The sequence below is a fragment of the Toxorhynchites rutilus genome, chromosome 2 (genome assembly GCF_029784135.1).
Source record: "Toxorhynchites rutilus septentrionalis strain SRP chromosome 2, ASM2978413v1, whole genome shotgun sequence".
Lineage (NCBI taxonomy): Eukaryota > Metazoa > Arthropoda > Insecta > Diptera > Culicidae > Toxorhynchites > Toxorhynchites rutilus.
This window is the reverse complement of record NC_073745.1, coordinates 86,594,420-86,611,796: the sequence shown is the minus strand read 5'-3', so window position 1 is coordinate 86,611,796 and position 17,377 is coordinate 86,594,420. Positions and strand designations below refer to the sequence as shown.

At 39.2% G+C, this 17,377-nt stretch overlaps 1 protein-coding gene across 6 annotated transcripts in view; it reads left to right on the top strand.

Annotated features, from left to right (window-relative positions):
- Positions 1-17,377, top strand: part of LOC129770204 (xaa-Pro dipeptidase) — a 326,892-nt gene that overhangs the window by 208,989 nt on the left and 100,526 nt on the right. For 3 of the 6 annotated variants that reach the window (XM_055772898.1, XM_055772894.1, XM_055772895.1), the window contains 2 exons: positions 8,810-9,023; positions 9,138-9,329. In XM_055772898.1, coding sequence (XP_055628873.1) covers positions 8,838-9,023; positions 9,138-9,329 — 378 coding nt within the window. In that variant the 5' untranslated portion in view covers positions 8,810-8,837. Of the gene's footprint in view, positions 1-8,518; positions 8,667-8,809; positions 9,024-9,137; positions 9,330-17,377 lie in introns of those variants that run through there. The other 3 variants (XM_055772899.1, XM_055772896.1, XM_055772897.1) reach the window with 3 other exon arrangements.

The window sequence follows — 17,377 nt, the reverse complement described above, 5'->3', positions numbered from 1 at the left end:
GAACCTAACCATCGACCGGAAGGTGAAGAACGGCAAAAATGGATGCTACGTCAGTGAAAAAGATCACAAGCGCGTAGTTAAGCAGTTTAGACGTGATCCGAGAAGTTCGGTCCGGGATGTCGCCAATAAGCTGAATTTGTCAAGTTCATTCGTCCAGCGGACCAAGCAGCGGGAGGGCCTGCGTACATACAAGGTTCAGAAGGCTCCTAACCGCGACGAAAGGCAAAACATGGTGGGCAAGACGCGAGCCCGGAAGCTGTACACCGAAATGCTGACGAAGCAGCATTGCCTGGTAATGGACGACGAAACCTACGTCAAAGCGGACTTTCGTCAGCTGCCGGGCCTGTTGTTCTTCTCCGCAGAGGACAAATTCAGCGTTCCGGAGGAGATTCGCAGAAACTATCCAAGTTTGCCAAAAAGTACATGGTGTGGCAAGCGATCTGCTCTTGCGGAAAGCGGAGCACCCCCTTCGTGATGACCGGCACGGTAAACGGGCAGGTTTACCTTAAGGAGTGCCTACAGAAGCGCTTACTACCACTATTGAAGCAGCACGAGGGCACGACCATCTTCTGGCCGGATCTCGCTTCGTGCCACTATTCAAAGGACGTGTTGGAGTGGTACGAAGCCAACTGGGTCACCTTCGTGCCAAAGGAAATGAACCCGCCCAACGCGCCGGAGCTTTATGAACCGGAAGAAGAACTCTCCGGAAGAACCCAAAAGTTGTCAAATCGGAGGCGGACTTCAAGAGAAAATGGATTTCTGTTCAAAAAAAACTACAACATGACGTTGTACAGAACCTTATGGACGGGGTAAAGAGGAAGGTGCGAGCATACGGGCTTGGGCTCGAAGTATGAATAAAAAGAAAATGCCAAAAGTTGTTTAATAGTTTTTCAAATTTTCAAAAGGATCGGTCTACTGGGCGAATTTCTACAGCGTTTTTTCCGTGATGCAATTTGATGTGACACACCCTTTATTGCCCTCGAAGGAAACTTATTGAGGAATAAATACAGCTTTGCACAAAAACGACTGGTTCCATAAAAATCGCAGGACTTTTCAGCCCATGTAGAATTTTTACAAACTAAAAAAACTGGCATCTTTTTTCTGTATTATAGTAACTATCAACACTTTTGGCTGGTCTATCATTTTTACTTCTATTTTTGGAATAATGTCGGGGGAGACGAATGAACTCGTTAGCGTGAGAGGTATGGATGTCACCAATACCCCAGATCGCCTCCGGAAAACAGACATCTCTGAAACCGAAAGAAACAGCCTGTTTTGTGAAACGAGTATTATTTGTATCATGAGTGTTTCTGAGAAGGAAAACTAATTTTAGAATGAAAAATGAATTTAGAGAAAATAGCTGAAGTTAGAGTCAGGACTACGTGCTTCAAGTAATTGAAAAACACCATGTAGAAATTTTCATTCTATTTTTGCCAATTCAAAATTTCCGTTGAGCCTTTGATCTTTTGGAGAATAGTTTGGATCCCAAACTCGAATGACGCCACTAGTCATCGCGGATACTTTCGTAGTCCCGGATTGATGACAATATCGACCTTGTAAGGTGTGCTAATCATCGAGATTAGATCGAATGTTGAAAGCCTGGTTGTCACGATATGGAAGACAATTTTTGTCACTAATATTGATCGTGTAAGGTGCCCACAATACTGAAACAATCCTATCCCTCTCCACCACCGATGTGATTGATGTTAACAACTCAGCATTATAATTATTTTATTCTTTTCCACACCAACACAGCGTATCATTTTCGAGGCCATTTAATTGTCCATAGACACAATGGTGGTCACTCGTAACGATTTAAATGCACGCATTTGGATGAAACATTAGTCTTACAACTTAATTTGCGCGAACCACACACAAGCTGTCGTTTTTCCGCTTGGTTATGCTCGACTACCCTTTGGAACATGGAAAAATATAGAGTACCAGTAATTGAATCCGAAGGCTCGTCAGCAAAATTCGAGGTGACATGGCTTTTGTATATTTACCACCGCGGTATGCATAATGCGACTTTGATGATTTCCTTAACATATTTTGTTTCATAGCAAAATTTTATGCTCAGCCAGCATTTATGTACATATTTCGATCGTGCCTGTTCGACACATGAATCCATCAACCGACGCGCTGATTCTGTCCTATCATCCTATACAGACATGAGCATTTTGGTTATGGCGTGTAAAATGTGCGCAACGGTTATCTGTTCGGGGCACGGTTCCACTCGAAACTGTTTTATTTTCAAATAAATTCGAAGACCTGCTTGCGAAACCCTCAGCTGACGCAACGCTTGTGTTTGTGTGTATCATTGATTAGATATTTTAATATATTCCACAAATGTTTTGAGGTTTTTTATTCTCATTTGTTCCATGCCAGATGGTTGAATTCAGATGTTAAATATTTTACTAGACGTATTTGTTGTTGTTTTATCCCGCTCGGCTTTAGCTTATTGATTTCATTTCTTCTCCTTCTGATCCACTTTGGGCAAAAAAAAAATTTGAAATGCAAAAAGAAGCAAAAATAAAATCTGTGTGTCTCGGTGGCAGCTTTATTCAGCTTCGTACCGTATGGTGGGGTGCAAGATTTTGCATGGAAATTTATACACATCTCGATTGAAGTCGGAGTGTTTCTTTTATTTTCAGCCTCTGATCTGAAAAACTAATTCGTTTCGCCTGGTGCTGTTTTGCGATTAATTTTGCATATGTTTACCCGAACTTACCTCGCGTGCGCGAAACTATAAACAAATCTTGCGTGATGAGAGCAGTGTCCCGTCGATCGTTTCGAAAGTCGGGAAAAAAGTTCAGGTCAATTGGAATGAATATGCAAAACTTTGTTCTGTCCCCCAACACGCCCAGGAATATGTGAATATTGATCGTCACTAAAACTCGATGTGGTGTTGATTGTTTCTTCTGAACTTTGATCATCCTCCAGATTTCATTCAAATGTTGGTACAAATTAAGAAACATTGAGATACCTAAAAGTTATAACTTTTGAAAATACGCTAAATTGATACCAAGTTAAAGGACTGATAGTACTGTAATAGCTCGTCACTTGAAACGAAAATAATGAAGAACGTCAATAATCAGAAACAAAGAGCCCAAGAAAAAACTAAAAGGAATGGAATGAGTGAGATGAGGATGTGTTTAGGAGATCAATTCATTTGTTTGTCATAAATTGCGAAAGATTAAAATAATCCTACTAGTGGGGTGCACAATCACTAGGAGGGTAAAACGGACAGTGCAAAATTAGTAATGAAAAGAGTGTCCAAATTTCTTTCTCTCTGTTCGTTTATATTTGAGTTGCTGAACATATAAACAATAAGAGTGAAAGAGAATAAAACCATTCCTCTCGCGAGTGATTGACTTCTGTATCTTTTGTATTATAAAAAAAAGTTCAACTTTTCGATCGATTCTTTGTTTTTTGAAATATGAAATTAAATGTTTAACCAGTTGGTATCAAAAACATCATAATGCAACATATTTTCCATTTTCTTAAATATATTTTCCAAAACAAGAATGTAATTTATTGCAATATACTATCTCGGAATGTAATTGATAAGAATACAATCAGAGTTTTTCTTCAGTTATTCTTGAATTGTATCCCCCCTCTATCCAGCTTTTTCAGAGGTTAAACTGAAGACGATAATCTATCTTTTTGGATGTTTTAGCAGAGGGAAGTTTCTCGTCTGACGGAAAGAATATCGACCATCATCATCTTATCAGGCGTCGACAACAAATGCTGTGATCTTTCATCTCATCTTATCTTTCCTCTTAGCATATTTCACAACAAAGCAAAGGAGCAAAGAACATTCACATATTTTACAGAAACGCCTCTCAATGGTTTTTACCGGAATATTAACGCCATCGAAAACGTTGAACTGTTCTGGCAGAGCGGATAAAACGGACACTTTATGCGGGTAGGACAGACAATGATTTTTTTCGAATGTTTACTAAATAATTTCACTTAGCCTATCATAATGCATTTCTCATATAGGGTTGAGGAAAAATAAATATCGTATTTCTGATCGAAATTTGACGCTTTATTTAACACTAGCTGATTCGGCAAACTTCGTCCCGCCCCAAATTTGTGTTCATTTGTTCACATTCACGTTTTCTTAATAAGCGCAAGTTCATGAGTCCAATCGCAGAACTGTTCATTGATTGATCTTCTAATCGACCCCATTGAATTTACCTTTTACTAAAAAATTCCTAGTACTTCTAGTATTATAATATCAGATTATTTTCAGACACAATTCTCGTTCAAGATTTTTCAACTACTTGCAAATAACATGTTTCTCCGTTACATGGAATAAATGTTTGATACAGAAAATAAGATAGAATAAAGACAGACCCCTTCCCTCTTCTCCCTTTAGTGAGGGGGGGGGGAGTGTCCATGTCGATCGGTTCAGTAGTTTTCGAGTCCATAAGAATCAGACAGACAGACAGACAGACAGAAATCCATTTTTATATATATTTAATCAAATATGCACCGTATTGTTCGCAGACTTGTTGGGGAAAAATAAAGTTGCCTTCTAAACTTCATCTTCCCTCCTTCTAAAACCCTCCCTCCTTATTTGCAAAAAAATCAGACAGCCAGTTTTCGCAAGCCTCTTTTGAGGCCAACTTAGAATCACCAAGAGCGTTTTGAATGGACCGGAAGAGATGATAATCACTTGGAACCAGGTCCGGACTATACGGTGGGTGCAACAGGACATCCCACCCGAGCTCCCGTAGCTTCTGGCGTGTCATCAAAGATGTGTGAGGCCAAGCGTTTTCCTGGTGGAAAACAACACCATTCCTATTGATCATTTTTGGTCGCTTCTGGTCAATCGCCTGCTTCAAACAGTCAAGCTGCTCACAGTAGAGAACCGAGTTGAGGGTCTGGCCATAGTTGGGCAGCTCATAGTGGATGATTCCCTTCCAATCTCACCAAACACACAGCAAAACCTTTATGGCCGTCAATCCGGGCTTGGCGATGGTTTGGGCCGGCTCACCGCACTTCGACCACGACTTTTTTCGCTTTAAGTTGTCGTACGTGATCCACTTTTCGTCACCATCTTCTTCAAAAATGGATCGAGTTCGTTCCGTTTCAGCCTGCCATACGTATGAAATATGTATTATTCGAGAACTAATCAAGTAAATGAAACCAAATTAGGTATATTGAGATTATTCCATGTAACGGAGAAATATGTTATTTGCAAATGGTTGAAAAATCTTGAACGAGAATTGTGTCTAAAAATAATCTGAATAATCTCTACTCTAGTATAACAATCTGTAATCTGTAGTGTGCAGAATTTGTACCAAAAAAAATCCAGAATTTGTACCAAAAAATCTGTACCTTTCCAGATAAATCTGTACGTGTGGCAACACTGCTTACCTATACTTTTCCTCTTAGTCCCCTACTTGAGTTCTAGTCTATAGTGCTCTAGACTCAAATCTCTAAAACGAACATATGGTCAGTCCATTAATCCCACATTTCTTATCCATTTATACTTACCTTTAGCAACGCATAAAAACAACAACTATGTGTGCGTGTGATGCAAGACGCAAGGCACCATCAGATGGCAAGAAAATAGACATTTCCACCTTGGATTTGGAGTTGCGACCAAAATATCTTCTCCATTCACAACACAATCGACTTTGCGATTTGACATTGTTTCTGGTCTTTTTATCGAGCAAAACCGCTGTGTGTGTTATCAACATTGAGAACAGTTTTGATTGCTCGCTCGTCGGAGAGCGAGAGATTGTATATTAATACCCAATAAGTTGTAAATGAGTTGAGCTAAAGTTGGCATATTTTCTCTCTCTACGTATACGTAGCAAATCAAACGAACCATAGAGAATTTCCGATTCGATTAGTATACATGCATGATAGTCCGTTCAGACAAGACAAGCTTGCATAAATTCGACTCATCGGCCAAATAGTGAATCTCGAGCAGCTGATCAGCTTACTTAAGTAAGTTTGAAAGTATTTATAACAAAAAACCATTTTGGGCGAGACGAAGTTTGCAGTGTCATCTAGTATAATATATAAGATATGCGACATCGTCTATCGTTAGATTAATCAGCACACGGATTAGTGTTGGGCATACAAAAATTGGTAAATTGGAGCGATTCAAGAATCGACTCGATATCTGACGATATGTGATGTTTGGCTTTGAGAAATGATGATGTGAATCTAGAGGAATGATAGAATTTGCTCTCATAATATTGATATACAATTTCCTTGAAAAATATCGGATATATAAAATATAGAGAATGAATCATAATTCTTAAATTTGAGAATTGAGAACTATATGCTCAGATCTCAGCAGCTGTATAGATTTTTGGATACCTTGTTCTCTCGCAACCGGGAAATCTCGATTTTTTAAAGTTCTTCATATTCTACGGAGGTGCTTGAATCGACCAAGAGAGAGGGAAAGACGGAACTTTTAGATGTTCGTTTTTAATTTTGAAATGGCAAATAGTGTATAATTTTTCTACATGAACCATAAATTTGTGTCTGCTATTTAGTTTTCGAAGATTATTTCATGCAAATTCTAACCGTGAAAGACCCAATTTTGTGCCAATGACACCGGTAATATTGTCTTTCACAGCCTGAATCGTTGCTAATTTATTTTCATCGATGACATACATTACGTAACCCCACACGAATTAGACGGCCAATTTTAAAGTCCAAGGCAAGAGAATAATTGCTTCCCAAAGTCGCCAACTGCTGTTGTTATTGTTGTTGTTTTTATTAAAGTGACTTTAAGCATTTACTTCCTATTCATCACTGTTTAAATTATTTACATTTAACAATTATTTCTATAAATTTGATAGTTTTTTTTGTTTAATTTTTTGATACCGTTTTCTGTTTTTTTTTCTGTTACTTTTCTTCTAGATTTTCTTCATTAAATTCACTTCTCTTGAGATTCTTGAGATCTACATGAGATTCAATGCTCGCATTTGGAGCTGAAGAGTCCGTAATCATTGTTCGATTAGAGGTTGCATCAACGTAACTAATCGGTTATTTTTATGGTAGGCAAAAATTGTCGACCATTGATTCCGTCGACTCACAAACCGCTCCAAACATTGCATTTCTCTGGATGCACTGGCAGTTCTTCTATTACCCGTCGCTGCTAAAATCGTAATATTAATCCATAGTTCACATAGTTTGTTGCTGCTAAACCTTCATGCAGTTAACATTGTTGTTACCCAGACCTTACCAGTTTTCCTAGATGTTGTTAACATCAACAAAAACGCTTTTCAACTGAGGAAAAGAATAAAATTTACGTAAAGAGATCAGAATATGCAAGAACAAAAATAATAGTAAAACACATAATGAATGAAAGATGCATCATAAAAAAACGAACAGAGCCTATTACAAAAAATAGGTCGAACATTTTTCAGATTCCTCTCAGTATAAAAGTTAATGTACATGTTCAAAGCTAATCATGTGATACACGAAAAATCACTATTAGTTTAATTAAAAACATCAAGGAACCACAAATCCGCAGAGAACACGCAATCTTTCTTCTGTTAATTGTCTGCTTCCGACCAACAACCTTCCCAACACCTCGAAAGAAATGCTGAAATGCTCCCTTCCTTCGAGAGGAGAGAGGTGCCTTGGATAATGCACCATTTTCGTGAGATTTATCATCCCGTGATGTCCGACCATTTGGACTACTACCGGTTGGAAATGAATCTCGCATTCAAAACATTAACCATAGCACTTTTCCCCATAAAACAGTAAACCTATTTTAAGCACATGAAGGCCAAACCATTTTTTTTCGTTGCTGCCTTGCGCCACCTTGGGATTGTCTCGTCGGATGAAGTGCAGAGAACTTGTCCGAAGCTTCGCCCGTCGAAGCCAACACGTCGGTACCGTTGGTTCGTCTATTGCCATCGGAGACCCGGCATGGTCTCCGAGAATCCGTTAGAATGGGGGGGGGGGCAACGTCGAACTATTTTCGGATTAGTCCCATGTGATCAGTAGTTGAGAAACACCTCCTCAGACGGGGAGGAAAAGCTAGATATTCATAAGCGCGCTGAACTCATTTCCGAAGGCGGTGAATCGACACGGCGGCAAACGAATGAGTATTTTGCGCGTAAGCTAATTTTCCTTGAAATGTTCTCTCTGTTTACAAGCCGTGTTCGGTGTTTATGTACCGGAACTGTTTGGATTAGCTTACCCGGTGAAACCGTGTGCTGCTGTCCGTTGTTTCGAGATGTTTATTTTGGTTGTTCGACTTTTGGTGCACTCGATTTGTTTTGATCTAGTTTTTTTTCTTTTCTTGACCCGACGTTCTGTTTCCATTCCGAAAATTTACTTCAAACATTAGTCAGATAATTAGATGTGCGGCTGCGCTATTCCATCAGAAATGTTCAAATCAACGCTGGGGTATTGGAAGCTGATAATACACATCTAATTGATTGATGCGTATGATGGTATTATATGTTATCAGTTAAACCATTCGACAATACAATCTATTTCCAGTTTTGACCTCCTTCTATTGAAATGGCGCAAACAATCGATTGCCGCCCTCGAACAAGTTCGATTGGTGAGTTCCTCAGTAGCAATTCGGTTTTAAGTGCGGTAGGATTGTGCGTTCACCTTCACCTGACACAACTAAAAAAAGGTGCTGAACTGTTGCTCCGGATAGTGCACTAAAACAGGTTATCACATCATATGTTTTAGCGTGCCATTTTTTTTCAACTTGTTCGGATTGATAAAACTGAATTCTTGACCATAGCCATTGAGCAGAAGATGTCTGACCGGTGTTTCCACTTAATTTTTTTGTTTGTTTATTTATTTCCAGCCTAAGCTAAACACTAAAATCTTGCAACATGTCGGTGTATCAGATGGGACCCAACACGCACGCCATCCCGATGTTGCTGTTCCGCGAGAATCGGGAGAAACTAGTAAGCGAACTGCGTAAGGCACGGAACTTTGAGGGTCGCGCATTGGTTCTGCTGCAAGGAGGGAGCAGTATTAGCCTCTATGATACCGATGTGGATTATGTCTTTCGCCAGGTGAGTATTTTTTTTCTTCCTAGAATCTGGTTTCTTTATTGTTCTTTGTCTATATCATATTGTTTTGTATCGACCCTTAATTAAGGTCTCTAATACAACGCCTTTCTTAAACAGGAATCCTACTTCACGTATCTGTTTGGTGTAACAGAGCCCGACTGCTACGGTACGGTTGATGTCTCTTCCGGTCGTGCCACCTTGTACGTGCCCCGCCTGCCCAACGATTACGCCATTTGGGCGGGCCCTTTGCTTACCCTGGAGGATTTCAAGAAAAAGTACGAGGTGGATGAGGTGCAGTATGCGGATGAGGTGAGTTTTTTTGCAATGCGATTTTTTTCATCAAGTAATTAGCTATCGATTGCGTAAAACGTCAAACAAACATAACCTCTCGATTCAAACAAAAAAACTGTTCCGCCGCGCGTACGCTGGATGAATGCAAATTATATAAAACTTACATTGTATCCGTCCGTTAATTTCACTGTTACGTGACGTCGGAGCGAATCGGATCTGCGAATCTGCCGAGGGTTGAAAATCAAACGCGAAGAATCAAAACAGTTGAGTGCATAGACGTAAACACACCACCAACAACAATGCGTTTCCATATCAATCGGTGAAAGCGCGAAATGGGTGTTGGATTGTTTTCGATAATGAGATGATGAACTCGTAGAGGAAGAAAACCGGGCGGTAACCGTTAAGTGCAGCGGCCGGCGCGATGAGCTGGATTTGCGCAATCAGAGATGAAAATAACAACATACAATATGGGGAGCGATCAGAAAGTATCACTCATAGAAATAACGGAGAAAAACAAGAGAAGAGAAAAAACATCAGTGGGAAGGTAAGATGTGAAAATAGCAACCGAACGGAATTTGACGCTTCGTCAAAATTGGGCACAAAAAAAAATTAAAAACAAAAGATGAAAGAAAGATTACGGTGTAAACAAAAACAAAACCTCGTTTCACTTCCCCGTTTCACGCTCCGGCGGTTATATGCATATGTGCGAAAGTGAGGGGTATATTTTATTTTGGTTGATGTAATCACTAGTTGCAATTTCTTTCGCTTTGCAATTCATTCATCATCTCCGAGTGCTAAATGGCGGAGCCGTAACCTACTCTTATTTTAAAAACAGCTGAGTAGAAGTGTCAATTCCTCTGTCACCTAGCTCTGTAGGTTCGTTAATTATCCCCCGTTTGTTGCCTCGGATGACCGAGGGCATTGAATAGCGATAATCACGTCTAAACAGTAAATACCGAAAGGTTATTTCCGAACACTAATTATCGTTCCGTGCGTCATGCATTGGCCCGAATGCCAAGGAAAGCACGTAGACCAGGGTTTCTCAAAGCTGTCGATATCGACCCCCAGGGGTCGATTTCGGTTTCCCAGGGGTCGACAGAAACGAAAATTGATTTTGGGGGTCGACGGGGGCTGAATATCGACCCCTATAAAATAGGAACACTAGTTCTTATTTGAAATATTAGGCTGTCAAAAAAGTTCTGCGGTATTTCCGCGAGGTGTCGTTGTAAGCGAGTAGTTCTAGTTGTATTCATTGTATCGAGTCATACTATAGCTTGTTGGAAAGGTATTTTTGCGCTATAATATAGTCCTTGACAGTGTTTTGTTTGGTTAAGTCGTTCGTGAGTTATAGTGTCGCAAATATGGAGCAAAATAAAGAGAAAATCCGACATATTTTACAGTACTACTATGACAAAGGCAAAAATGGATCTCAAGCTGCCAATAAAATTTGTGCAGTTTATGGACCCGATACAGTTTCCATTTCCACCGCACAACGATGGTTTCAACGTTTTCGTTCTGGTGTAGAGGTCGTCGAAGATGCACCACGCTCCGGAAGGCCTGTCGTTGAAAATTGCCCGGCTTGAAATGCTTTGCACTTTGACGCCATTTCTAATCCGGAAATATGCTCGAATTCATGAAAGTTAATTGATCGGATCGGAAAAAGTTACCAATAAGTCATTTACGATTTATCTGTCATCCTGTTATCGACCAGATGGCAGCGGCAGCGAATCTTTCCAAAAGGGCTTTTCTCAAGACCAAATGCTTAGTTTAGTTTTCCAAATTTCTGTTTTTAAGGCTAAAGGCTAAAGAACTGAGAAAATCTGAGAGTCTGAGATCATCACGCCAATAAATCCGTACACGCTTCAAAATTCACAGAAGCTCTCTCCCGACAAAAAAAAATATAAAAATCATATCGCTTTTCATTACTTCGGACATTATTTTAGAATGCATCGAATTTTTTAAAATCACTCTTTAGTCGAAAATTTTGTAGCCCTGAAAAGGGCCGATGATTTTGCAGGATTCTGCAGAAGCAGTTGAAGATGGGTGATTCATGATCCATTTTTGTTCTCGCGAGAACAATACATGAAATATGTGTCTTTATTGCCAATGCACGTAGCGCACTCGGCTCGACCAATTTTAATGAAGTTATACTCAAAAAACTTGGTAGGCATGAAAATAGGTCGTAAACTATATATGATACCGATAGGATACTGATTACTGTATATTTAATACCGATTTGGGTGGTCCCATGCAAGAATTTTTTTCTGAATATTTTTTTTGTATTTTTTGCATGAATGCATGAATATGGTTTGGAAAAATACATAAATAACCAATTTTACCCCTATCTCCTATTTTTAATCGCAATATTTGTATTTTTATATAAACCAAACAATTTTTTTAAACAAAGAACAAATAATTTTTTTAAATTTATTTACGTTGTTAAATGCCAGATGGCATTTTGTCCTCTTCATCGAGCTTTCAATCCATACATACGCAAGTAAGCTCAATTCGACGAAAGCTAGGTGCATCGCCGGCGTGCCGGAAGCCTTTTTGGATGAGCACAATGAATTATTGAAATTATTCTAAACTCGGGATGCGAAGTAACAATCACGTTATTGCGCTCAATCCTGATAAAAAAACGACACGTGTGTAGACACAGTTACTTCAATCATTAACAATGACATTGAGAGTAATGTTTTATTTTGCATTAATATTTTTAACATGGTGTTGGAAGCGACGAAGCAACAAAAGAATGCGCTCCTTAGATTCTTATATGTGTCGGTTGATGAATTGACGCAGTCAGGATAACGTCTTAAGCTCTGCCAATAATCCATGGTCAACATATACGCAAATATAGAGAGCGAACGACAGCGATTCTATGACATAATCAACAGTATACATTCACTTTCGTAACTCTATCATGAGAAACACCGACACAGTCTTTGTTCAAACGACAGCACGTGTGTTCAAACAAAAGGAATGATGTCTTTAATGAGCTCCATTTCAAAATTACACGTGTTCCATCCAACATGATGCTGAATGTATTCGGTTGAATGACCTCATACGCAGATTTTTAATTTTTAGGATAGAGCAATTTCGTCGGAAATCCCAAATCCCTCTCCTGAACAACTGTTCTCCTGTTTGCTGGAATCCGATCGAATCAGAATTACCTTTACGGATCGCAATTCAAGTTCAATCGAGTTGTGCATATGTGCCAGTCTTGTCATGCAATTCGACATTGAGTTATTTTCTTGAAGCGAAAATGGTAAAGAATATTTGTGATTTCAATATTTTCGAAGCAATTTTTGAGCTATGGGAGAAAATTGTTGAGTAAATAAATACCAAACGCAAATGTATTGACGCTCAAATTCTTGCACCCAAAACGTAACGCTCTCGTTTTCGAAATTATAAACATACACCCCAGTACAGATGCAGAAATGATGTTGTGCAAAAATACAGAATCACTTTCCACCAGATGACATGCATCCACCGCAGTCAATCCATCGAACCAAATCGACCACTGTGTGCAAAGTATATCTTCCATTCTTCCTTTATATCGAGCAGCTGTGTCTGACATTGGTAGACTGCTGTCTGCTCGCTGGAGCGACCCTCTGACTTGAATAATGATGATTATGACCTGAAATAACATTTTGAATGGCACTAAAGTGACCATTGGGACTTTTCTTTTATCAAATAATATGGCTTGACTGTATTTTAAATACAAGCTCTGGCAAGCTCTAGAATACATGTGAATACAATACAATACAATAATGATTAACAAATAGACCTGTAGTCATATTGTTAATCATTATTGTAAATTACAAAATTATTCAAACATTAGCATTCGTGCAGATAATCAGACTGCATACAAAAATACTCATGTGTGTAACCTTCAATGTAAATGTCGGTTCGATTTGAACGCTGATGTAATGTTTATCCTTATTTCCTTATGCTCCCCTATCCAGTATGGAGGAGCATGATGCCCAGTAAATATACACACATATGTTATATACAGCCGATGTTTATTCACACATGACATTTTATTCGCCGGACGTATTAATAGAATACATAATGGCGATTCCCAGGACAACGGCTCTCGACAACTGCGGCGGTTAATACTGGACAAGTAGTTGAGATTTAAACATTTATTATTCATGAATTCCATGTTGCGTCTATATTTAAAAAATGCTTACACACCAACCATCTCCATCGGTCGTAATGTTTAACATCATACGAGTTGAATCCTTTCGCAACAATTAAAGTTTGCATTCCCAGACTAAAGTTCATTTCCCGAAATAGACCAAACAAGAGTGAAAAGTTATCTTGCCGAAACACACTCACTCAAAACGTGATAAATCACAAATCGCGCCGTTGGCATCGAGCGTCGAAATTCCTCACAATCGGGGTACGACACGGTGCTTCACTCATTGCCCATTGTTGTTTGAAAATTGTTTGAATCTTAAGCGCGGAAGGCACCCCGCATTGCCACGATTTACGCTCCACTTCAATTGCACGCGTTAGCTGTGGTGTGGATGGATTTTTTACCAACGGTCAGCCTGCCGGAAAATAACTTCCACCGCCCGGAAAAGGGATGTCCCTGTACCTGGGAGAACGTTTCAAGCCATGGCTTCGTCACAGGTAGACACTTTACATTACCTTCGCCAATCTGTAAAATCATGCGTTTTGTACAAAATCAGAACATCCCAACGGCGCGAAAACTAGCATTTTCGCAAATCGTCCCGGCAACAACCGGTTTGCACAATTCGTCGACTTTTTGTTTACCTTCGCACACACGAACGTTGCACATTCAGGCACTAAATATAGCGGGAAATTTCCACTTTCCTCGCGTTTGTCACTTCCGAGAGCGCCGCATCTTGGCTCCTTGGCGAGGGAAAACTTCGAGGAAGTGGGCGCCTTCACTCGGCGTGTTGGCGTGCGCGTCCACATTCCGTCGGACGCTTGGTCCGCATGCACGCAAAGTGATATCATCGGTGCATCCATTCCCAAAAATGTTGATAGTCATAACAAAACAAAACGAGAAATTGTCGTGGATATGTCCGCTCATTATAGAAACCAGCGCCACCGAAGAAATGTTTTGGGCCATTTAAACGGAAGCGGCATATAGTGGCCGGTAGCGGTAACGTAGCTATACAGCTTGAATATTTGTAAAATGTGAATGAACAACGTCGAAACGATGCGAGGCGACGTCCCGATTCTTTGCAGTAGAAATTATAATTATCACTTTTCGGTCTGTGAATGTCTGAAATTTCATGAATTGTATGTGTTCTTAGTTTGTCACAGTCTTCTCTTTTCACTGTCAGTCAATGCTTTTTTACGTTTTTGTTCAAAAATGTTTTGAGAAGAAATTATACATAATGATACAATTATTGTAGCATCTACCATAGAAGTAGCCATGAAAAAGGTACAACTTCTACTCACCTACAGAAGGTAAAAAAATATAGGAGGTTGGGTCCAAGACACTTAGCTAACGAGTCGTCCGCTTTCTCGTTACCTGGAATTTATCGAACGGATAGCATCTATTGAGCTGAGGTTATCTGAATAGATAAAATAGTGATCAATCGACAAGGATTCTATTTTTTCCGAAGCGTGATAGATTGCAGCCATTTCCGCAACGTATACCGAGCATGGATTTCTCAATCTGTAATAGGCACTGAAGTTTTCATTAAATATGCCGAAACCAATGGATCCATTAATGTATGATCCATCAGTAAAAAACATTCTATTAAAACTTACTTCGCAAAATTTCGACGAAAACATCCGTGGGATAACCACGAAACGTGTATGTTCTGGAGTATTACATATTTCTTGATGCATGGTTAAATTGAAATTTACAGCGGAATCGGAGAAGAACGATAGACAGTCTTGGTTGTTGATGCTTGGCGAAGGTTGGAATTCTTGTGAACGGAACTCAACATAGAGCCGCTTGTTTATAAGCACGAATATAATTTTAGGATGCTGCGAAATTTTAGAAATAACTATTGTGTAGAATGATTTGGTCGCTCTGGAATGGTTTTTCATTGTAGAATCAGTTGACGATAAATGATTGATGATCATTCGATTCGATGATTGATCATTCTTGCCCTCCCAGAACAATACACGAGTTGATCGCATGTCGCACTTTGTTTCATGTCAATGCATTGAAAATTTACCTCGAACGCTATTCCGGTGGTCTTTTTCGCAATTGCCATACACTCGGCTACATGCGAATTTACACTTGTCGCGCCAGCACAATTATTCTACATCTCATAACTACACCATCTTTCTTTGGCACCGAATAGAAAAAAACAACAATGGCAATACTTGAAAGTATCAAATGTCATGCTACTTGCAGCGAATAAGAATATAAACACTTCTCATCATTATGCGATATTCTCAAAAGAAACGCTTCTGTTAATATTACTGGCCTCGAAAAAAGTTGCATTACTTTCTCATAGAGATAAGCAAGATAAGAGATAAGCGTAGCTGTTATATTTGCTACTGGCAAGCGAAAACCCAGTCACATACAGAATTGTAAAATGACATGCACTTTCTTGATGACTAAATAAACGAAATAAATTCTGTCAATCTCAATAAATCAATCTCAATAATTATGTGGCGCACAACCTTAACGCCTTCCTTCGCGGGTAATTCGTCCCCTTGCTATAAATAGTAGAATAAGTTGAAATGTAAATACACTATAGATATACGAATAGATTTAAGAAATGAGTGTTCATCAACATTGTTACAATTTCCTTATATCCCATCCTTCTCCTAAAAATATGTCACCCTCCTAAACTCGAGTACACCGCGAGTAATCGGTTTTCCACCTTACTAACCATAGATGTAAGAAAAATTGTTTATATATATATAGTTTTAAATTATATTAACTGAGCCTGTAAAAATAAACGAATTAATAAAAAAAAAACCTTAACGCCTGCTTTGCCATAGCGTCAGTTCGATGCATTTATGCAATGTCAAAGGCACCGTCGAAGCCCTTATAATGACGGAAAACAAGCGATGTTAACTGCTTCGAATAAAGAAAACTCTGAATATTTGCTTCAGCAGAGATCCATTATTCATACCCCACCGCAAATATTCCTCCTCCGCTACCTTCCCCTTTGTTTATATTTACTATCGCGGCTGCATGATTTGCACCACCAAACAATCGTCCATCATAACATCAAAGTATTAGGTGATAGTTGCATCGCGACAGGGCCAATGCACACGGGAGCAGATACAAATGGGGTTTCAGTGTAGCGAAGATATGCTATTTGTACATACGAGTTATACACCTACTAATCTTCACTTTGCGCTCATTTAAACAGAAGCCCTTTCTATTAATATTTCCGGTCTCGATTAGCTTAGCTGTCATCCTTGATGGAGATAGTTTTGCTATTGTCATGCGAAACCAAATCACACAAAATTTCTGAACAATTATTTTTTTGGTAAGCCAATGATAGACAATGATAGACAATGATAGTTTGATAATTCGTTTGCCTCAGCGAGATCCAATATTTATGCTCTAGGCAAATATTCCCCTTCGTTCTTCTTCTTTTTCTTTTCTTTGCTCATGGAGACTTTGAATCATTCCCCTTCGTTGTTCGCAGATAAGTTGCTCGTTATGGACGGCAAGGGTAGGGAAGCTCACAAATGAGCAGAACAAATGTATAGGAAAATGGAAATGCTTCAAGTTTTCATCAATTTAAACCATCATTTTTTACACATCAGAGGATTGTAATATATAGCATAACAACAAATCTTAGGTAATTTCTACGTCAAATAAAAAAGCTTAATCTCTGCTTAATTTTCAAATTTTCTTCAAATAATCCACCAAAATAACACTCCCTTCTCGGACTTTTGCCGGTTTCGTTGCCATTCGCGTGTGATACCACGAGATTCAAATAACATCATTTTAGTCTCATCTGATCCAATTACCTTTTTCCGAACTGTTCAATTAATGTGATCTTGTGCCCACTTCAGCAATTTGTTAAATGTTTTTCTCTGATAGCCACGATTTCTAAAGTGTCACTCGACCCTTAAAACCTTGTTTACAATGTAGTGTCGAT